The 22,500-nt window shown below is 40.7% G+C and overlaps 1 protein-coding gene across 1 annotated transcript in view; it reads left to right on the top strand.

Annotated features, from left to right (window-relative positions):
- The first annotated feature begins 7,332 nt into the window (after positions 1-7,332).
- The window catches only part of FAM91A1 (family with sequence similarity 91 member A1), a 28,953-nt gene continuing 13,785 nt past the window's right edge, over positions 7,333-22,500 (top strand). The window contains exons 1-13 of the mRNA XM_037379936.1: positions 7,333-7,519; positions 9,334-9,418; positions 10,399-10,550; positions 11,451-11,508; positions 13,228-13,295; positions 14,556-14,669; positions 15,705-15,795; positions 18,016-18,078; positions 19,143-19,249; positions 20,497-20,535; positions 20,641-20,753; positions 21,687-21,805; positions 22,207-22,319. Of these exons, the coding sequence (XP_037235833.1) occupies positions 7,448-7,519; positions 9,334-9,418; positions 10,399-10,550; positions 11,451-11,508; positions 13,228-13,295; positions 14,556-14,669; positions 15,705-15,795; positions 18,016-18,078; positions 19,143-19,249; positions 20,497-20,535; positions 20,641-20,753; positions 21,687-21,805; positions 22,207-22,319 (1,194 nt within the window). The 5' untranslated portion in view covers positions 7,333-7,447. The remainder of the gene's footprint in view (positions 7,520-9,333; positions 9,419-10,398; positions 10,551-11,450; positions 11,509-13,227; positions 13,296-14,555; positions 14,670-15,704; positions 15,796-18,015; positions 18,079-19,142; positions 19,250-20,496; positions 20,536-20,640; positions 20,754-21,686; positions 21,806-22,206; positions 22,320-22,500) is intronic.

Genomic DNA, 22,500 nt, shown 5'->3' with positions numbered 1-22,500 from the left:
GCATACAGACTGAGTAGTCAACTTTTATTAGAGCAGCTAAACCCTACCCAACCCCGGGTTAATCAATAACTTCTAACATTATTTAAATACTAGCCATTTTGAGGTGGGGTGTATTCCTAGTTACATGCTGGCTTTATTATCTAATATCACATCCTGTTGGGTCATGGAGCTGGCTGGTTTCTCCAAGGAAAATCAGGATTTCGCAATATAAGCCTCAAGATTGTACATACTTATTTATCTAATTGCTATTACAATGATTCAAAACATATGGTGGTGCCCAACATGAGCTTTCCAAACAGGATTAGAAGGAAGGATGCTCCTCTGAAGAGTTTATATTGGATCTTATGGGATTTAGTGGTATTCAATACATCACTGAGGACCCTCAGCTCCTACAAAATATTTCTAACAGAATCTCAATGCTTTTATTGGGTGTAAATGGCAAGGTTTTGGTGGTGGTGGTGGTGGTGGGGCTTTGCAGGGGTGGCCTCTGTGAGAAGAGACCAGGAGTTGCCCCCTTGCTGCACAGAGCCAGCACCAGCTGACTCTAAAATGGACCCACCACTGGACAAAGCTGAGCCTCATCAGAGATGCTGGTGTTGCCTCTGTGATCACATATTTAAAAAAGAGTAAAAAATACTGCACAGCAGCTGTGGGAGAGGAATGAGAAAGATGTGAGAGAACCAGCCCTGCAGATGCCTAGATCAGTGAGAAAGGAGGGGGAGGAGGTGCTCCAGGTGCTCCAGCAGAGATTCTCCTGCAGCCTGTGGAGAAGACCATGGGGAAGCAGGTTGTCTCCCTGCAGCCCATGGAGGTCCACAGTGGAGCAGATATCCACACTGCAGCCTACGGAGGATCCCACACTGGAGCAGGTGGACATGCCCTGAGGGAAGCTGCGGCCCCTGGAGAGCCCATGCTGGAGCAGGCTCCTGGCAGGAATGATGGCTGGTGGAGAGGAGCCCACACAGAGGCAAGTTTTCTGGCAGGACTTGTGATCCTGTGGAGGACCCCATGCTGGAGCAGGGGAAGAATATGGGAGGAAGGAGCAGCAGAGAAAGTATTATGGAGTGACTAAAACCACCATTCCCTGTAGCCCTGTACTGCTTGGGGGAAGGAGGTAGAAAAGCTGGGAGTGAAGAAGCGAAGTTGGGCCTGGGAAGGAGCGGGGAGAGGAAGGTGTTTTTAGTTTTGTCTTTGTTTCTCACTATCCTGCTCTACTTTTAATTGCCAATAAAATCAATTAATTCCCTTAATTCAAACCTGTTTTGCCCATGACAGTAAGTGATGAACAATCTCCACGTCTTTACCTCAGCTCATGAGGTTTTTCATCTTATTTTCTCCCTTTTGAGGCGGGGGTGTGAGAGAGTAGCTTGGTGGGCATCTGGCAGCCAGGCAAGGTTCTGCTTTAGACCTCAGGTAAGGCACCCAGAGGAAAGAAAGAGAAGAAAACAAGTACACTTGAATTTATAGCAGTTCAGGAGGAAAAAAAAAAAGTTAAAATTCTATGTGATTATCTAAACAGTCAGCAAAAAAACCCACAAAAAATCACAGTGTTACTGGAAGTGTGGTAATATTTCTAGGTTTTAAATGATTTGATAGACAGTACTTTCCTGCAAAGACCTTGCTACCATTCAAACACACGTGAAAACAAATGATCAGCTTTGATTATGGTGTTTGAACATATGCTATGTAAAATTCAAATGTGAATGTGAAGAATTTTATACAGAATTCAATGTTTTGTAGTAACACACTGTCTCAAAGGCATCTTCAAAGTCTTTACTGAGCTGGGAACTACCCACTTCTTTCATAATATTTTTGGGAATAAAGCCGACCCAACTAACATTAAAGGGAACACTGAAGTCAGAGGGAAAGCAACTGCAGGGTTTCTCTGGAATCTGTAAGATCTGAGGGCACTCATATACTCAAATACAGACTGGTAATCCTACTGCTTTTACTGGTTGTGAATGAAGTACAGCAGCTCAGCTCATTAAGGATTTAAAACAAACAGCAGACCGAGTCACAGTATATCGTGCTGTGCATGCAAATGATCTATCTGAATGTGCAAATAGGGTGTCGGTGGGAAAACTATGTGCTACTCCCACTGATCAGTTTGGTGGACTTAGCTTATGTACCAGAAGTTTGTATAATTTACAAAAATTAAGGACCGTATGGTATCTTTCAGCTTTGTAAATAACAGGACTGACTCCCTGCAGAAGATCTGAGGACCGTACTCCTGTGGGTGACATACCCCCAGGCAATGAGATAGGGGCATCTCTTGGTATCTAGTGAATGGAGTCCGCTTCTGCCTATTTCTTCCTTCTTTTGCCAGCAGCATGGAAACCTGAGGGACAGGTATTATGCCATGGCAAGACCAAGTAGGCTGGATGCAGAGGACAAGGCGGCACTAGAGGCTTACCAGAAGGGTGCCTATAAACATCCTCCTCTGAAAGGTGGAGCGGGAACAATTCAAAAAGGTGAAAAAGAAATGAAATAATATCCCAGGTAAGAAACATCACACACTGCAGAGCATAACTGTTGATGGATAACACTGCTATAGGGAGAAGAGTCCGCCGGAGTCAAGAAACTACTCAATATGAGTTATGCATCTTGCTCAATTTTATTAGCTTCCAACAATTCTTATATAGCCTAAATACACTATCATGCTTTCAAAGCTTAATCATGATTGGAACAAGCATTCTATTCATGCAGCTTTTTGCGTCAGCTATGTCTCGGCCTTGCGGTTTGTTACTTCTTCTATCTACCTCCTGTTCTTGGTTTTGCACCAGGTTTCAAGAATAGATCAAAGTTACTTTCTTTTTAACTTCAGCACAATTCTAATTCCAGTACACTTCTAATTCCAGGCCTGGATTGTGCACTCCAGGCCTGGACTGTGCAGACCCTCAGGGGTTCTGTGGCCACGCTTCTGCAGCCATTCTTCTACACACTGCTACTCTGGAGATTATTGCTGGTGACCACCAAGCGAGTCTTTGTTCTAAAGGCAACCACAGAACTGGTTGCAGTCGATGGGCCTTCACCAAGGCTAAATGGTAGAGGCAATGAAAATCTTGAGTCTAGTGAAGTAAATAAAATAATAAAGGACTGAGATAGTAACAGGTAAGAACTAAGTGAAGCTGAGTTTTGTGCTTTTTGCAGAGGGTATTTGTGGGTGGCAGTAGTGCACCCACAGGGCTGGGCAGTGAGATGGTGCCTTCTCTGTCTGCAAGAGGCAGAACTTTCCCTGGAGAGACAAACACCTGGATTTGTGTGACAGAGAAACACGGCTTGTGGATTACATCAGAGTCAACAGCCTTCACCAACTTTGACTGCAGCATTGGTATGAGCCATGAAAGGGCTCTTACAGTGGTATCACTGCCTGCCACTCCTGTTCAGCTCTGTTGATCTCTGGAAAACCTGTGTGAGACTGAGAATTTGCAGAAAGTAAAGACAACCACAAGAATCCTGAACCGTATTTGGAGATTGATACAGACCAGACAAAACGGGTGGTGGGTTGACCAGAGACTGATCAGGCACTATCAGTCTTATCAGATTTTCAGACAGGTATACCAAAACATTCACTATCAGGGGTAAGTTGCAGGAAGGACTGAAGCTTTCAAATCTTTCAAATGTTCCCTTTGGAGAAGAAATGAAGGGGTTGAAAACTGAAGTGGAAGTCCTAAAACAATTCAGCCCATCAACAAACTTGGCTAAAACCAGGCATTTACAATTGATTTGTCTCCTGTTGGAAGTCGGTGTCCTTGAAGGAAGTCAGTGGCCCATTCCTGGATATGCAAAAAGCATTATTTCAGAGGAAATAATTCCCTGGGAACTATTTGGTCTTGAGATCTGATCAACAGTTGTCAATTTGAATAAGCAGCTCAGGAGTGCTGCACAAATCACTCCCAAGGAAGAGAAAAGAGTCACCTTGGAGAGCAGATATTCTTCACTTGTCGGTGAAGGTGGCATGCAGCTGCTCAGGCCAGCCAGGACTCAAAGAAGGAATGTGACTAAGAGATCTCATTGCAATTTCTCAGTGCAGGTGCTTAGTTCAGAGGAGAGCTGCACTGGTTCAGCTCAGGTCACTCTTTCAGAGTACTGTATATTATACCTTCAGAGTACTATACGTTATACTTTCAGAGTACTACACATACCGGTAGATATGTCTCAGCTACCTGTTGGTGGGAAAGGCAAACTGGCAGGCCCCCACCAGTCCATCAAGCCAACTTCTGTTACAGGAAACAGAGGAATTCACTAGAGGAAGCCAAGCTGCTACTTCTGATCTTGGACAAGGAGGAGCTGGTTGAAAATCCAGAAAGGGAAGGTAATTTGTCTGAAAGCAGTACTGACACATGGAGTTAAATTGTTGCAAGGAAAAAGCACAAAAGACTTGGAATAACAAAAAAAAAAAAAAAAAAAAGCAGACTTTTGAAAAGTCAGTGAACCAAAAGGTAATGTCTTTTGAGAAGGTGATCTCAAGAATGAAGGCTGCTGAGAATAACTGGAAGCAAATATATTGAAACTCAAGAAGCAAATGTTCTCTATAGGGAGGAAAGATAGGTAACACAGTAAGAAAAATGTGTAGCAGTAAGTCTGCCGCAAATGCTCTTTGAGAAAGCAAAACTCCACAAGTCAATTAACAATAACTGAAGCTGCCAGTAGATAGAGAGAACAACACAGGAATCAATTTAGAAAAGCAAGTGGACAGAATGAGTTACGAACAGCAAGAGACAGCAAAGGCAAAAAGAAGATGGTCCAAAAATATCTCAGAAGTAAGGGATAAGCAAAGGTAAATGGAGATTTATTAGAGAATGTGGAAGAAGAACAGCTAATGGATGATGCATACCACGCTAAAGTTTTCAGTCCTTGTTTTGCTTGTCCTCACAAAGAAATATTATTCCTGCCAGAAATTAATGCATTTAAGTAAGTAGTCATGTGTACCAACCGGAATAGAAAAAAAAAATAATAAAGTAATGAATATTCATTATATATAGTCAGCAGCACAGGTCTACTGAGCATCAAACTAGGTGTAGCAATCTCTGAACCAGTTGATTACCTGTGAGTTCTAAGAGAGGTCAGGAAAAGTTGTAAAGGACTGGACAAGCCTACACATAGTGCCTCTGTTCCAGGACAGATCTGTTCATTGCTGCAACTTCCTGAAGGGTCAGCTGGAGAACCTGTAAACTGTGCAACATCCTACACATAAATATCAATCCTGATGAACAGAGCTGGGAAGGGAAGTGGTTTTAATGATATCCTAGGCTTTGGAAAAAAGGATCAGTAGCCTGATCCTCACTGCTCACTGTATTTTATATACATGATTTAAAACAGTGTGATTATAACTTCAGAGTTCAATAACCTCAGGTGAAGGTGCAGGAGTTCAGAGTGTTTTATCTATGACCTTAATTTAGAAAGTGAATTTGAATCACTTGTCCTGTTTTTTGTTCAACAAGAACAAAATCCTGTTGAAAATCAAGTACTTCTGCTATTGGCTTCTAATCAGAGCTCTGCTCAATTATTCTGCCTCTCTGAAGATCTACCCTACATCAATAGTTGCTTTCTAATGGTCTTGTTTTTCTTCCCTTTTGCCAGTGCTATCACTGAAAAGTCTGAGACAGCTGATAGCTTTAATGGAAGAGGAATAATGCATACATTACTGTTATTCTAAGCACTTGAATTTTTAGCTTGTGGATTCTCATATCTGTGTCTTACTAAAAGTATTATTCAGGTGCTGGTGCCACTAACAAGATAATTTACCTCAGAACCATTGAAGAAAAAAATTGTCCTGCCCTGTTGAGAGGTATGTCCAATTGCTCATATCAAAAGCAAACAAACAGTACCAGCCAACTACCCGTACCATCTGGTTATATAGCAATGGGCAAGGCAAAAAAGGTTTTTTTATTACTATCTTTTCATAGTTTACTTATAAACCATTGTAGGGTGTGACAGAAAAGGGCTCATAAGAAACCTGAGAGCTGGGGTTAAAAGAACTGAGGGATGAAGTCAGATTCACAGGCTGTGACTGTTCCTGGACTGAAGCCTGCCAGTGACATGAGCAGGGAGGTCTTATCTGAAACTCTGGAGATCATGTGAGCTGTTCACCATGTCCTCAGCTGCAGGGATCTCTCTGTGTGTCGGCACCATGGGGCATATCCACTGCTGAGGCTTTGTGTCTCTGCAGTTAATGCAAAAGTAGGATCCTAAAGATAGCAGTGACGCTAAAAAAGGAGAACTGGGTCTGCAGTTCTCTGGGGAATTAGTCGAAGATAACAGAGCACTGAGATTCTATTGCTCTTGGTCCCCTTTCAGCCCCAAGGTTATTACCAAGCACGCATGGTAACAGCCTTAAAAATAAATTACACGTGTGATCAGGGCCTCACTTGCTTTGTTTATTCTAACACACTAAATCATTCACTAAAATGTTTTGTAGTGTTAAAAATATAGAACTCTTCCCCTGTCTCCAATTCCCTGACACTTAAAATGCTTCTGCATGGCAAGCTGCTGATTTCAACACAGGTAAGACTTTAAATGACACACAAGAACCTAGATTGTAAGATAAGGAAGGGCACCCGCTGCTATTTATTTGACGCAGCTTTCTTGATAATATTAATCCACTTGCTCGAGACCCTGCGTGAATAGGATGGGTGGCTGGTGGTATCAGAACTGCAAGCTTTCAGCCCCCACACTGTGCAGACCGTGTACTGGGGGCACAAGCCAGTTGCCGTAGCCCGGGGCCACTCCTAAACTAACATCTTGCGCATTCCTTGTACTGAAATGCTTATTTGCTGTACCTGCCCTTGCTTTGAGCAGGGAGTAGCATTCGTCCAGGTGTATCATCAACTGCATTAGGGAAATGAACGTTAAAACTAACCCAGCAGGTAACAGAGGTATTTTAACCTGGGCTCTGTTCCCAACCTGTGTCAGCCCACGGCCGGCGGCGCGGGTGTCTGGAGGAAGCAGCCCAGGGGAGGGTTTACCTCCCCAAGGCACAGGCACCTGGGCCTTAGGGCCGCTGTGGCAGCACAAGGCACACCAGGCCGCGACAGCCCGGCCGCGTCCCCCTGCTGCTGCCGGGCTCCAGCACCCCGACTGCGGAGAACAACCCGCTCCGCTTGCAGCTGCTTTTTAAAATCATAATGCCGCCGCGCTCCCCCGCCGTCCGACGATGCGAAGAAGCGTCAAGCCCCCTGGGCCGCAGCCGCGCTGTCCACCCACCGCCTCCCCTCCGCGCATGCGCAGCCGCACTCGCGGCGCTTCCGCCGGCCGTCTCCCGGGGTGACCGCCACGCCCCGCTCCGCCGGAAGTGACGCCTGCAGGCGCTTCCGGGGGCGTAACGCGGAAGCGGCGGCGGGCGGGAGGTGGCTGTGGCGGCGGCGGGGGTCTGAGGGCAGGGCGGCCCCTGGGCTGCAGCGCCTCCCGGTGGCGGGGCCCTGCGGCGCGGCCGGGTCTGCTCGCCATGAATATCGACGTGGAGTTCCACATCCGCCACAACTACCCCTGGGGCCGGCTGCCGGCCAGCGTCAAGCAGGTGCCGGCCGGCCGGCGGGCGGGCGGAGTCCGGGCTGCCGAGCTCCCGGCCCGGGGAAGCGGGAGGGTGCGGGGCGGGGTGCGGGGAGATGGGGGGACCCGGCCCTGGCCGGCTCATGGGGAAGGCAGGCGGCCCTGTCCGCGGGGGCCGTGAGGTTCCTGCGGGGGGGAGGGAGGCGTGTGGCTGTGGGGAGGGGGGGTTACGGCGGCGGGTGTGGGGATTCCTGCGGGGAGCGGCGTGTGAGGAGGGTGTGGGGCTGCGCGGCCCCCCTGGGGCGAGGGGGGATAAACGAGTGGTGTCGGGTCTGTATGTGAGGAGCAGGATATACCTGTGCGTTTGGGGCGGCCCTCCGTGAGGAGAGGGAGGCGTAGGGGTGGTTTGGGGTCTCTGGGCAGCGGGGGATGTGGGGGTCCTCTCGCAGCTTGTGCAGACACAAGACCGGCTGAGCCGGGTGTCCCTCATGCAAGCCCTGGATACTGTGAGCTGAGCCGGGACGCAGGTGCCATCGGATTCCGTAGCCAGGGAACTGTTGCACGAGTGGCTCGTGGAAAAGAAAACCTCATGAAATTTTGATTTGCTGGATTTAATGGGCCTCTAATAGCAGAGGGGAGGTATTGTGTCACATGGAGGGGAGGTTCTCATCTCCAAAGTCTTACTCTGCTTGAAAGCAGATGCTGTTAAACAATTCCTGCTCTTGCACAAAGGAAGGATGGAGAGGGCAGTGGCTGCAGGCCCTGAGTAACTGAATTCGTTGAATTTGGGATTTCAGGAGCTGTAAGAGGGGCATGAATGATAATTTTTTTTTACCTGTGCAGCTGAAGTGCTATACTGTTGGCTGTGTGATTCAGGATAGAAAACCTATTAGTATTTAATGTGTTATTTACTTAAGTGTAACTTCTGGAATGCTGTTTTGTTTACATTAGTGTTAGAATAGTCCTTAATATTTTTGTGCTTTGAGCAAATACCTGGATCTCTCTTTGGATACTTAATCAATTATGGACCCTGTCTGTGATACCAGATGTTTCTTCTCTAATACCTGATTCTGTAGTATGTGTGCAACCTACTTGTTTATCCCATATATGCAGTAAAGTACAGTTTTATCTGAGTATCTTTGTTAATATTAGCATCAGTGAAGGAACCAGGACAGGGTGAAAAAAACCCAAGAAGATCACTTGTTGCGGATGCAGAGTAGAAGAGTAATACGAAGAATTTTGCGGGGACAGTTTTTGAAATGAGGCATTTAAAGCATCAACCAGAGTTCTTGTTCTGTCTTCTTTCATGATAGTCAAGTGATGTGCTGTGCTCACACCTTAATCTTGTGACCTAAGATCACTTGATTGCCTTGCTTGTGTGAAGCTACAACTTGAGCTGTTTCGGTATTTATTTTTTGCGTTAATAAGCTTAGCTGGAGAAGTGGAAGTTTACATGTCATTCACCATGCTTGGTTTGTGTTAGGCTAATTCTGGGTAATTTTTCAAGGCTGCAAGTGGCTGAATGCTTGGTAAAATGCCTGATGTTTCATGTCTTCTGGAAGATGGTTGAGATGGATGAGAATTAGACGCTGCTTTTTTATCCAAATGGTACTATGAAGAAAAAGGCTAAAGATTATTGCTTAAATCTGCATCCTGTGCAGTGAGCTATTTAACTAAAGGTACTTTTGACCTCATACAGAGACTAAATACAGTATCACTGTTGAACTGAGGGACTCCCTGAGTAATGACAACTGCCTGCATATGTTTCTTCATAAGACACTGCCGTGGTTTAACTCAAAGGGGTTTTGTGTTTGTCAGCTAAAAGGCCTTTATGTTTTCAAGGGTCTTGGAAACTCTCAGAGGGAATATGAAAGGCAGGTCGTACTCTACAGCATCCGCAATCAGTTACGATACCGGAATAACTTAGGTGAGTAAAGAAGCTAAGTAACTTCTTATTGTTACCCAACTCTTCTGCATGGAAGCTTGTCTTACTGCAAAACTGCAAGGATTAGCCCTGTTCAAAGGTCCCTCCTTCCCTGAAAAGAAATACTTTTAAATGATAAAACATCAAGAAAAGTCTTGACTTCTGAGTCTGTTTGGCAGCTTTTCTAGTGAAGCACTCTTTAAGGTTACTGAGTTGGCAGGTGGAGCTGAATTTCTGCTGTACTTATCTTGCCCTTTTCCAAGAAATTAAGAGATGTTAAGAGAGGATTTGACTAATAAAATAAAGCCTGTCACTAGATGAGATGCAGACAGTGGCCCTGACTTGTTTGCAGACTTTGATTAGTTTGCATTGACTGCCTTCATTTGTCTTCCCAAAGTAGATTATAGCTTCACTGATTTTTATGGTGTGTAGCAATAGGATAAGGGCTACTGGCTTTAAGCTGAAAGAGGGTAGATTTAGATGAGATATTAGGAAGAAATTCTTTACTGTGAGGGTGGCGAGGCACTGGACGAAGTTGCCCAGAGAAGCTGTGGATGCCCCATCCCTGGCAGTGTTCAGGGCCAGGCTGGATGGGGCTCTGAGCAACCTCGCCTAGTGGAACGTGTCCCTGCTCATGGCAGGGGGGTTGGAACTAGATCATCTTTAAGGTCCCTTCCAGCCCAAACTGTTCTGTGATAATTAAAAGATGATTTTCTACAGCCTGTGTTAGTTCTGTGCCAATGGATCCCTCCCTGTTAACCTATAAGTTAAATCTGCTCTGTTTTAATGTCATCCTTAAAGGCTGTAAGAGTACTGCTATCATACATAGAAATCCTTGGATGCTGAATGCCCTGCACCACTCCTTTATTTTGTTCTTCGTTTTCTGTCAATTGCCATTATACTATTCTTAATACTTCTGTTGTAACGTTTCTTTAAAATTGAACATCATAGAATAGTGTAACTTTTTGTTTCTCCACTTGTAGTTAAGCATGTCAAGAAAGATGAACGTAAATATTATGAAGATTTGTTAAAATACAGCCGAGATCATCTCATGTTGTACCCTTATCATTTGTCTGACATCATGGTAAAAGGCTTGAGGGTAACACCATTTTCCTATTACACAGGCATAATGGAGGTGAGTACAAAGCCATGGTGAGAATATGTTTTCTGTCCTAGAGATCATGGTAATGGCCCTGTAATGCATACGAGGCAGTGTCACGTAGTTTGTTTGGTTTTGAGGGGGGTCTACTAACAAGTAAGGAAACGTAAGGAAAGGGTCTAGAGAACTACTTGTACCTGCAGTTTCTTCCCTTCTGCCCCTGTTTGCCTCCCAAGAGCTGGGCTTCATCATGTGGAGCTGGGGTGGGACGCACTCTGAGGCCAGTCTTTCTCTTTTGATGTTTGAGATTTATGACTCTTCACTTCAAACTGTAAAAGAAATACCTTATTCTGTTCGATTAATAGAATGAAGAGATTCACCATTTTTAAAAACCAGTACATTTAAATGGTTATTTTCTTTTTTTGTTCTTTTTCAAAAAGGACACTTAACTGTATTAGAAGCTTTTGTAAAAGCTTGAAGTAGATGCTTTTTTATGAGAACAAAGATGGTTCTGTTTTAGGTTAGCCCTCTGGCAACCTTTTATTTTCATTGGATATCAGAAGTGCTTTTTTAAAACTTTTTTTGTGTATAGTGATGGCAGACAAAACAGATTGTTAGCTTATTCTGTTATTACTGTTAGCAATTCTGTGTGCTGTTTTTTTGTGTGAAGACAGATACAAGATTTTGGTTATTCTTTCAATCTGCATTTTTCTTTGTAAAGCTTACATTAAACAGAAGTCCTTTTTTTAGGTATTTAACATACTGTATAACGATTAATCAAGCAATTGGCAAATTTGATAAGGTAACTGACTAATAAATTTGTTTTAAGTTCATTTTTCTCTTAAAAATAAAAAAAGGCAGGCAGAATTTTGGACCTACCTGCTTCACTGAAATGATGACATTCTTGTTGCAAGTAAGTTTTGTTGTCTTTTTAAGGATATAATGAACAGTGAAAAAAGCTATGATTCGTTACCCAACTTCACTGCTGCTGACTGTAAGTATTACCTAGTTGTTACTGCTTTCAGTGAAATAAGGAGCTTCTGAAAACAGATTTGTGGGCATCTGTTTGTTTGAACATAAGCATGTGAATGTAGGTGTACAAGCGTTTAAATAGTGATATTAAGGAGCATGTGCTCTCCATACAGGGTTCTGACCACGTGGTCAGCGCTGGAATTGGGCTAGTTTGAGTACAGATAGGCCCGGTGCAAGACCTTGTACAGCTTCTGTCTGTCCTTATATCGCGTTCCTGTTTGCTTGTGCTTCTGGGTGAAAAGTCTTACTGGCTGTTGGGCATCAGCAAGCTGAGTTGCTGGTCCTCTCCTAGTGCGTTTTTTGGCATGTGTCGGGCAGAAAGCTTTAGCAAGTTACTGAAAGGCTGTTGACGCTCCTGTGAATTAGAATCAGTGTGGACTAAGGGATGGTGTACCAGAAAAGAGAATCTCCTATTTTATGATGTTCCTGGATGTGCCAGATGTTTTATAGTGTTTTCTATTAGACTGTTGTGAGTATAGGATGGGGAGATTAGGAAAGCAGAAACATTGAACCTGGTGGAGGGGAACAGAGTAAGAGCAATAGCCTACTGGTAAGTCTTACGGAGCAAAATGTAAGCTGCTGGTGTAGGGAAGGTGTTAATCGCACCTGCCACTGAGAAGTTATAGCTAAGACTTCATTCCTCACCTTGGGTATGAATTTATATAAGGATAGTGTGTAGTCAGGTGAGGAGTAGCCTGCAGCTTCTGAAAACAGTTGGTTTGGTTTTGTTTTTAAAAAGATATTGTCAGTTAACTGTGCTAATTTGCCTCTATATTTTGTTTTTGTTTTTAAAAGGGATCTTGTTAATGGTGCTAATTTGCCTCTATGTAATGTTCACACTGGGGAAACATACAAGGCAAAACCTTTTTTCCTCAGCTCCATGTAGCTTGTTGGAAATCTAGTGATAGGAGTATGAAGAAAGGAAAGGCTTCTGTGTTTGAGTGGCTCTTTGCATTTGGTTATTTTTCCATAACAGTTCTGTTACTTTAGCAGCAGCTGCCAGTCAGTGACTGTGGTATAATTAAGTTAAACATCTTTATTAACATTTTTTGATTAAAAACTGGTGTGGAACTACAAAGCTGGAGTTAAAACTGAGACAGAATATGGGTTAAAACTAATGAGTGGTTTTCCATTATCTGTTCACAGTTCCTTAATGGTTGAAGGCTAGAGATTATAGAATTAAATTTTGATTCAGTTTAGCTCAACTGCATCTTAATCATCTTCCTTAGAGGCTTAGGTGGCCTTTTTTGCTCTAATTCTTAGTTTGAAGTTCTAATCCAGTGTGTAGTGTGGGCTTAGTTTTTATTCCTCCTAACTTCTGACCAAAATCTGGTACAACTTTAGTCCTGTTTATTTGAAGCAGTTATTACCTGTTGATGTGAGTGTAGGAGAGAAAGGGCTTGGATTATTCCCATATCACTCAAGTCACAGGGTAGAAGGGATTTTTTTTAACCTGTACAGAGTAAATGAATGGGGATGGCTTCTGGTTTTAGATGCACGCAGTTCTCTGTCAAATTCTGTTTGAACTGAATTTAGCTCCTATAAATATCCTTTTTTTTTTTTGGAAGAAACAGTAATTAAAAATAGTATTATAGAAATAGGTGTGATTCTTTGAGGAATGTTTTATGTACCTTCAGCTTAAGACTGTCTTAAGAGAAATAAAATCTTATTTATTTTTTAGGTCTAAGACTTCTTGGTATAGGAAGAAACCAGTATATAGATCTAATGAACCAATGTAGGTCTTCAAAGGTAAGTTTGTCTTTAATTTTCCCTCCTCTTTCCTTCATCTTTCCCAGTGCCGTGCTGTGTGTGTGTGTGTCCCCCCCCCCCTTATTTCATAGAAAATGAAGATCAGAATAATTTCGTGGGCCTGGTTAGTTTAATAGTGTGACTACCTGACTGTGACATAATGTATTTCTGATTATATTGTCTTTCCTGAAGTTAATGCAAGAGCTCTTTAATTTAAAATCAAAGTATACTAAAGAAAAAGATATTCAGTGCTATATTTTTGGTTTGGATTTTTTTTAAATCTTATATTTTCAGAGCTATATTTACTTGTGACATCAGATAACTAATGTCTTCTGGCCACTATAAACATGGAATAATGATACTGGTTCTGGAAGAATTATTGCATGTTTCTGTGGGTGGGCTTTATTCTAGGATAGCCCTCCCATCTAGGTATAAATTTTTATAATACATATGTTTTCCTCTAAGACAATGGTAATAAAGATGAACAGGTGTCCTTGCACATGAACAGCACCTGTGGAAAACATTGTAATGACTGTCGATAGAAGTAGGCCCTTTAGTTCACAAAAGTTCTTTTCTTCAGGAAACTTGTAAGTGCTCTTACAGTAGGTTCACAGTGCTCTTTCAACCAAAAGTGTGCTTACCAAAATGTGAAGCTGATAGTGAACCAAAAAGTAATGGCTGCACATGGAAGAGAAGATATTTAGGTCTATAAATAAACAGTATCATCCAGTTTTTCTTTCTTGGACTGACATTCAGTGTACTTTTTAAGAACCATGCTTATTGAGAATGTGGGGTACTTTGTCTTTTAAAGTAAATAAAATTGTTCATAAAATGTTTTTTTTTTTTTAAGATCACTGAATTCCTTTAAAATACCCAATTTGTATACTTTGTTTGCTGTGCTTTTACCTGTTCACATCAGGAAAACGTCCTAAATAGTTTAAATGTGGACTTGATCCTAATGTGTTCGAATAGTGTGGTTTTTAATTAGTGACATGTACAGTACAGATGAAAGTATGGGTTTATATGAAGACTTAACAGTATCAGATGTAAATAATTTTTTCCTTCTTAATTTCATGTGATTTGAGAGAGGAGGGAAACTTAGTAAATGACAAGGCTAGCAGTATTTGTGTATGTCCAGCCTGTGAATATAATGTACTTAAAAATGGATGTTTATAAACATCCATTTTTATAAAGGTAAATGGCTGTCTGCAGATGTGACGTGCTCTTTATTACTATCTCAAATGGGCTGTACCACTGCAGAAATTTTTCAGAAGGAAAACTGCTCATGATCTGTTACCTGTGAAACCCGTGGAGATTGCTATAGAGGCATGGTGGGTTGTGCAGTCTGGCTACATCACTGAGGATGACATCAAGGTATTGTAGTATGGGTTGCTTCTCTAATTTTAGTTGAATACTGATAGTCCCTGAAAGCAGGGGCTTCCTTTATTCTACATAAAGATTATGTTGCAGGTTTATAAGTACTCTGTAATGGAAATTGTGATGTTTTCTTTGTTGACATATTCTGCCCTCTCCCTTCTTTGTACTTTCTACATTATGTACAGTGCTGAGGTAGTTTTGTGTTAACTATCTGTGGTAACTGATACGATAATGTGCTTTGAAGGAAATAAAGAACAAAATAAGTTTTCTTAAATTTCATATTTAATCTCAGAGAGCTCAGTTTTGACTGAATCTTCACCTTGAGTATAATTCGAATCTGAATGCCAGTGGACTTTGAGATATATATATATATATATATATACATGTTTTCATTGTTTCTGCTCCTTGTGTCTCCTTCTTGGTTTTTTTTTTTCATTGTTTGCACATGAAGAACATGTGAGCTGCCTTAATGTTTCATCCTCATTCTACTTCCATTCTCGCAGTTTCTTTTCACAGTCATTTGATCTGGATTTAATTCCTTCTCTGGAAGTCTTTTGTTTAGATTGAAACATATTTAAAGCAGCAATGGAATCTTTTTTGGAATATCTTGGCAGTAGCCCCTTAAAGTCTGACATCTGATCAGCTCAGAGTAGTTGACCTGATGCGTATTATTTTGATACTGTAATGGACCCCTTTCTAGAACGGTTCCAATTGTGTGGCTGAATGCTTAGTTTGAAAGCTTTAAAGAGCAAACCTATTACACTGTGGACTTCACTTGCCAAATACCTGTGCAATTAAGTACTGTTCCTGGAGCGTGCGTAATTTTGTATGAGGACAAGAGTAAAAAAATGTTAAGACTTTAACAGGAACTGCAGTGAATTCTTCAGTGCACATAGTTTAAGAACTTGCATTACTTCCTATATTCTTATATTACTTATGACTGATTTGAGGCTGAAATTTTTGGCATTTTTTCAGTGGTATTAAGTTACATACACTCATTTCTACAAGATTAACATGATTTCTTTTACCTAGATTTGTACTACATCGGAGAAGTCTGCTATTGATAAGATCATTGATTCAGGTCCTCAGCTTGCTGGTTCATTAGACTTCAATGTAGTTCACAGTAAGTTTTTAATGACACTTCTCTTCTGTTTGTAGATTTTGCTTAGTAAGTTCTGAGGGTACTGCCTGAAAACTGGCAATAAAAGGGGATGCAGGCAGCTGAAGCATAAGAGGAGGTGGAGGAAAATACTCAAGAGCTTGTACAGGCTGCAGTCCAGATCTTGTAACTGTTTAACAGTGAGCCGCGAGCAGCTGTTGTTCTGTTGTTGTTTGATTCAACAAATTCTTTCATTAGAAGCTATCACTAAAGATTGTGGGGGAAGGGTATGTAGATGAGGACAAGAGAAACTAAAATTAAAAATGTCAGAGTTAGTAATCCTGGGTGGTAAAACTTCACTTCTTGCTTTTCAGAGAAGAGTTGTGATTTTTTTTTTTTACTGTTTGAAGACCATAAAATGGGGCTTAAATCTAAGAGTGTGTCGTATTTCTCAAAGGTCTGCAGCTGTTACTGAAAAGTGATGTCTCCCCCCATTTCAGTGTAACAAGTATTAGATATACACAAGTCATATTAGGCAAGGAAGTACATGATGACCGACAGACTCCTCCTTGAGAAGTCTGTCTGTAAATGCTTGGCTTATTACAAGCAACGGAACCTGTGCACTGTAGTTTTCTGAAGAAATTGAGTCAGAACAAAACAAAAGTGAAGCAGGGGAAATTCAAGCTGTGGAGTGGGTCTGAATCAGTATAGGGCTTAAGAAAATTTGAATTCTGAAAATGCTTCATAGTTATTCTCTATACATGGCCTGGTGTTGCTTCTGGAGAGGGTTACAGCTCAGGTTTAGTAGGTTTAGGAGGATGTAATGTAACTTTCTACGTTAATTCATGGGTAGAAAAAGAATGTATGGAAATTTGATGTAATGGACTGCCAGTAGGATGGGATTTTATGGGGAAAGAGGACTGTTTAGTCCAAACTGCGATGTCATCAATACATTTCAGGTACGGTAAATAAAGATGTATGAGAACTGAATCTGAAGGAGAGACAGTGAAAAGCACCATTAGCATGTTGATGGCTCGTAATGTCATCCTGATCCATCAAAGCCGATTTGCTGATACACTCAGCTGTGCAAACTCATGTGTGTGTCACTGCCCATGTTGAACAGCCGTTGTATCAGCATGAATTCAGGCTAGTTACCTGCATTAAACGAACATTTTATTTCAGATCTGATTCGGGGTGGTAATTTTTCTAGTTATACTATAATATATACATACATGCTATAGCTGGGCTGAGCGATGTTTGGGAAACATCCTGACAATTTTACTTCAGGTGTTTGGCTCTTCACCTGAGGGCGGTTGGTACACGTGCCCTGCACTGTAATGAATATGGTGTAGATGGGAGTGATCTTGGGTAAGAAAGGAACCGCAGAGAATAAATTTTCTTATTTTATACAGTGTAATTTAGCTTTATGCTTTACTGTTATGGTGTAGCTGTTACAAACCTTAAACTCTAGAGATAAGCATGCTGAAATGTTTTGCGCTTCCTTAAAAACTTCTCCCAGGCCTATCTACTCTTCAGAACTCTGCTGATATGCTTAGTGCTCGAATCAATCTCATGTGGAGAAAGTGTAATTTAAAAATCTACCATATTATTGTCCTTATTGTATGTGATGTCCAACTGTATCTGCTGCAGCTTTGCTGATGACTTGTGCTGAAGTGCCCCAGAATTTATTTTTGCAGTTGTATAAAAAAAGACTTTTCTGTGAAGATGTGTGGGAAGGATGTCTGAGAACCATCAGAACTGATGTGATTTAGTTTGTATCCTTGCTACGAAGTGTGCAAGTTCCAGCCTGAGTTAGGGGAGAACCAAAATGTAGCCAGCATCCTCAGCTGACAAAACTAATTCAGGATTAAAAAAAAAAAATGCACTTCCTGACAGTACAGTGATGATGGTGAAAACTAAATTAACGTTTAGGCAGAAAAACACTCCTCTCTGTCAGATGTAGCTGCTTCGATTGGTGGTTGTTCTGCTCTGCTGTCCTGAAAGTAGCTGTAGAGCTCCAAGTGTACTGCATTAGACTGCAAGTAAAGAACTCTGGTTTAGGGTGACACCTGTTTAATATTGTGTGTGGTTTATTGATCCATGCATTGCAAAGTAATATTCTGTGTTGGAGGCTATCAGGAAAAACCTTGAATTCTGCATTGGCTGATGGGGAAGTTTACTTAGTGTATCATTAATAGTCTGGAAAATGCTTTTCTCTGAAACGATGTGCTTTTATTTATGAAGGTTTGTATAACAAAGGATTTATTTACCTTGATGTACCAATATGTGATGACAGCTGTATAGCAGGTAAGTAAATCTGTAATGGTATTATACCTATGTTTTCTTGGCTTCATTTCAGTTATCCTGTAGTTCTCTGCCTTGGAAGCTGTGCATGAGTTTGCTTCAACAAAGCATTTGAGCTATAATTTTTTTTCCTAAATGTTTTAAACTCTGTCAAACTGTTGTTTTTATTGTGTATAGTATTCACTTCAACTTGAATTCTGAGATTTTAATCCATATTTGGGCAGATAAGATTCTGTAAAAGAGTTATGGCATGAATTAATAATTACCCTCCTATATACATCTGTAATGAAAAGGGAGAATAGCATAGAGAAACATAGTTGCCTTACCAAAAGGCCATGGGTTTTTTTTACTCCTATTTTCTATACAGATGCAACATTTTTATAGATGCTGAATTCATCCTTCATGATCTTGTCACCTCAATTATAGACATGCACTGTGTCTGGGGACTGTGTAGGCGCTTAAACTAGCACAGCGTACGGCTGCCCTTTGAACAACTCATTATGTTATGCTAGGTCTTGGGGGTGTTGGAATGCCATATTATCTGTAAAGATTTAAATTGTTTAGAACTTGGTCATGCAGAAGTACCTGTCATTGCTGTAGTGTAGAGATCAGTTAAGGAAAAGTCCTCTAAATACAAGAGACTTCATGCTTATATAATACTTTGGGAATCTTAGCTTTGGAGTGTGGTGTGGGGTTGTTTTTTTGTATTTCATTCCAGTCAGAGCCATGATGTAATCTCCAGACACATTACAAAATCATTTTATGGGCTGCATGACTGGAAATTCTGTGGTGGATGAGCCAGCGACTGCAAGGCTATGATGTAAAAGTCAAGTGGCTTTAGTTTTTATAAGAAAACACATTGACAACCATAAATTTTCTTAGGGAGTGGGAGAATTTTAAATACCATGTATGCTATCTTTAGGCTCTTTGTGACTGGAAGAATCTTCAAACTTACAGGTACCATGAAAACTATATAAGTGTATATTTATTTTTCTGGTCTTATGCAGTTTCAGTTTAATTAAATAAGTTACCAGATTGTAATTTTGCAAGTAATTCTTCTTTTTTAGTACCACCACTTGAAGGTTTTGTGATGAACAGAGTGCAAGGTGATTACTTTGAAACACTCCTGTACAAGATATTTGTTTCGATAGATGAACACACTAATGTGGCAGAGGTAAGTAAAAATTACCTCCCTGTGTCAGGGAGGATAGGAATACTTGAAAGGGCTCAAAGCACACTGCTGAGAATACTCAAGGCAGAGATATGGATTGATACAAGTGATTTCATTTAGAAGTATTGCCAGGCTGAAGATCCAACGTGTTTCTTTTATCTTGAACGTGACTTTTATAGTGCTTCAGGCTTGAAGAGTACCTTCAATTCAGTGAAAAATTCCATCAGCTGGAGCAAATTTATTTAGGGTTGACTAACTTAAACTGTTTTATATGAGCTAGAACTGGAGAAACAGCATTTTCCTAGTGTGAAATAAAAAAAAAATAATTCTTTGGCATTGAAAACATGCAGAGTATTAGAAGACGCTCAATACGAGTTATGCATCTTGCTCAACTTTATTAGTTTCTAACACTACTTATATAGAACCGATACACATGCATATTCGTAAAGCAGAAATATAATTGGTTAGTAGTCTCTAAACGCGCGCGGTTCTCACACCCCTAATTATCATGACTAAAATAAGCATTCTACCCATGTAGCTAATTGTGTTGCCGTGCTTCAGCCTTGCAGTTTGTTACTCCCTGTTTTCCCATACCGGTCCCTCTTTCTTGGCCCTGCACCTGCTTTCCCAGCAGCTGTATCTTGTTACAGCCACGGCCTGTTGGCACAACATAATTACTTGGTCTCAGGATTCAAGAATAGCTCAAGGCTACCTTTCTTGTTAACTTCAGCACAGCAACTTCAGTACAATTCTGATTACAGGCCTATTCTAATACCAGGCCTGGATTGTGCAGATCTTCAGAGATTCTAAGGCCATGCTTCTGCAGCCATTCTTCTGCAAGTATTGTCTTAAATAGGAATGTAACTTTTGCTAAGTATTTATCATTTTAATGAGAAATATGTTTTCATAAGGTCTTATTCTCAAAACTTCGTGAATAAGCACCTGAAAAATACCCATTAAATATATCCAGATTTGTTTTTCTCTTTGTATGGCTTTTGATATGCATGAGTAACCTAGAAATTACACAGTGGAAGATGACCTCGTATTTCTTTTGCATGCTTTCAAGTGGGACAGTTATGAAACTTTATCCCTTTTTTTTAATCACTTGTGGTGAACACAAAATTGCTTCTGCAAGTACAGGCTGGGTTTAAAAATAAAGAAAACCCATAAAAAGAAAGCCCATGAGTGGTGAATTACCTTGTATTGTTAATACTGTATTGTTAATTTTTTTATTTTTATTTTTATTTTAGCTTGCAAATGTCCTAGAGATTGACTTATCTTTAGTAAAGGTATGTGTGTATAATGCATCTGTTGAACTTGACGTGGAAAGTTCATTGTCTTGCAGCCTGGTTTCATATAACAGTTGCTTATTACATGTGTGTCTGTTTCTTCAGAATGCTGTGTCCATGTATTGTCGGTTAGGCTTTGCTCATAAAAAAGGCCAAGTAATAAACCTGGATAATCTTCATCCATCATGGAAGAATGTTCCTTCAGTAAACAGACTGAAGTAAGTGTCTTCATTCTTTCACAAGGCTTACTTTTCTCGTTGAAGAGAAAGCTTTGAACCAAAATCTGATTGTAAAGCTATTGGTTGTTTTCTTTGACTTCTGAGGCAACAAATGTCACTTGGCTTTCTAATGTGTATAATAACAAGGATACTTGATCCTTTTTTTTTCTTTTTTTTCTTTCTTTCTTTAATCTGAGGATAAGGGGTGGTAATATAGCCTGTAAGTTCAATGTACTACTTTTGTTGCTGTTACTTAATGCTGGCTTTTTGACCTTTAAATGCCTAGTTGCTCACTTTTGAAGCAGAGAAGTGTATACTTGCTTTAAACTCCTAGGGCCAGAAATAACAGCTGTTACTGTGCTAGTACAGAGACAATGTCTCTTGGCACTGCTGTCAGTGAATACGTACATAAAATTTGCTTGCTTGGTATCAGGTACCATTGCAGTTCTTTCACTGACACCTATGTATGTCTATATCAAATCCTGGAAAAGTGATGTTAATACCAGTCAACAAAGGATTCTCCAAGTTGGAGTGCAAAGTTGCATTAATTAAGAGTTGTCATGTGTTCTTAGTTCAGTATCTATTAAGCCCTTTAAAATGACCACTATGCCTGAGTTTTCTTTAATGTTTATTCAGACTGTGAGAAGAAAGTGAATTAGATTTTTTTTTTTTCCTTTGGACTCTTTGACAGCGGTGATTTGAATTTTCAGATCTCTTTTTCAAAATCTGGTATTTTCAAACCCCTAAATAAGCTCTTCTGCTGAAGCTAAAGCAGGACTCCGAGGGATGTCAAGCTTGACTGATTCAGGGCTTAGAAGTATTGAAAGGCATGTACTGGGTATGCCTGTGCATGGACTACTAGCACTGGAAGGCAGAGATACTTCTCTGGTGCTACAGTGACCAATAGATGTGGATTTTAATTCACATTAATAGGAGTACTTTGGACGCTCAAAAGATGCTGCTTTCATGGGACAGTGGGGAAAACAGAAGTCCTATACAGGAAGCTGGGTCATCAGCCACAGATACAGATACCAACAGCCAAGATGATCCAGGTTAGCACTAACAGTAAACTTTAATACATTAGGATCAATTACTTCTATATTTCTAGAGTGCCATAGGCTGTAGAGGGGTCTAGAAACAAGTAAAACACAGATTGTGTAGATCCTTTTTTCATATGGAACATACAGTGGGGGAGGTGGTGTCTATTCTTGGTTTAAAATTCTGTAGCCATATAGCTTTTCTTCTGAGGATGAGACTGACCTGTATTATGGATATCAATTGATGCAAAGATACGAGCTTCAATTGAGAAGTCAATCAATAGTTTAGTAGTGATAAGGGAATTCTGTTCCACTCAGTATGGCAATAACTAACTTTTTTCTGTATTTCTTCAACTTGATGAACTTATTGTAAAAGAAATAAAATGTGATCATGTATTTTCTTTTTGTTCTCTTAGCTGAAACAGCCAGTGTGAGCAGCCTGAATCTGTCTAGTGGACACACAAAGCGTATTGCCTTCCTGTTCGATTCTACTCTCACTGCCTTTTTAATGATGGGAAATCTTTCACCAGTATGTCAAAATTGTTCAATGTATTATGCCAAGAATAAATATGTAGAGCTTTAAAATACTTTGACTTCAATATAATATGGTTGTAATTATTAAAAAAAACCTTGTGTTACTTGTTAAAAAATGTTTTTGCTTAATAAAACTTTACTTACCCATTCCATTCTCAAAGAATTAAGACAGTTTT

Source organism: Falco rusticolus, chromosome 3, assembly GCF_015220075.1.
Source record: "Falco rusticolus isolate bFalRus1 chromosome 3, bFalRus1.pri, whole genome shotgun sequence".
Taxonomy (NCBI): Eukaryota; Metazoa; Chordata; class Aves; order Falconiformes; family Falconidae; genus Falco; species Falco rusticolus.
This window is presented reverse-complemented; position numbering and strand designations above follow the sequence as displayed.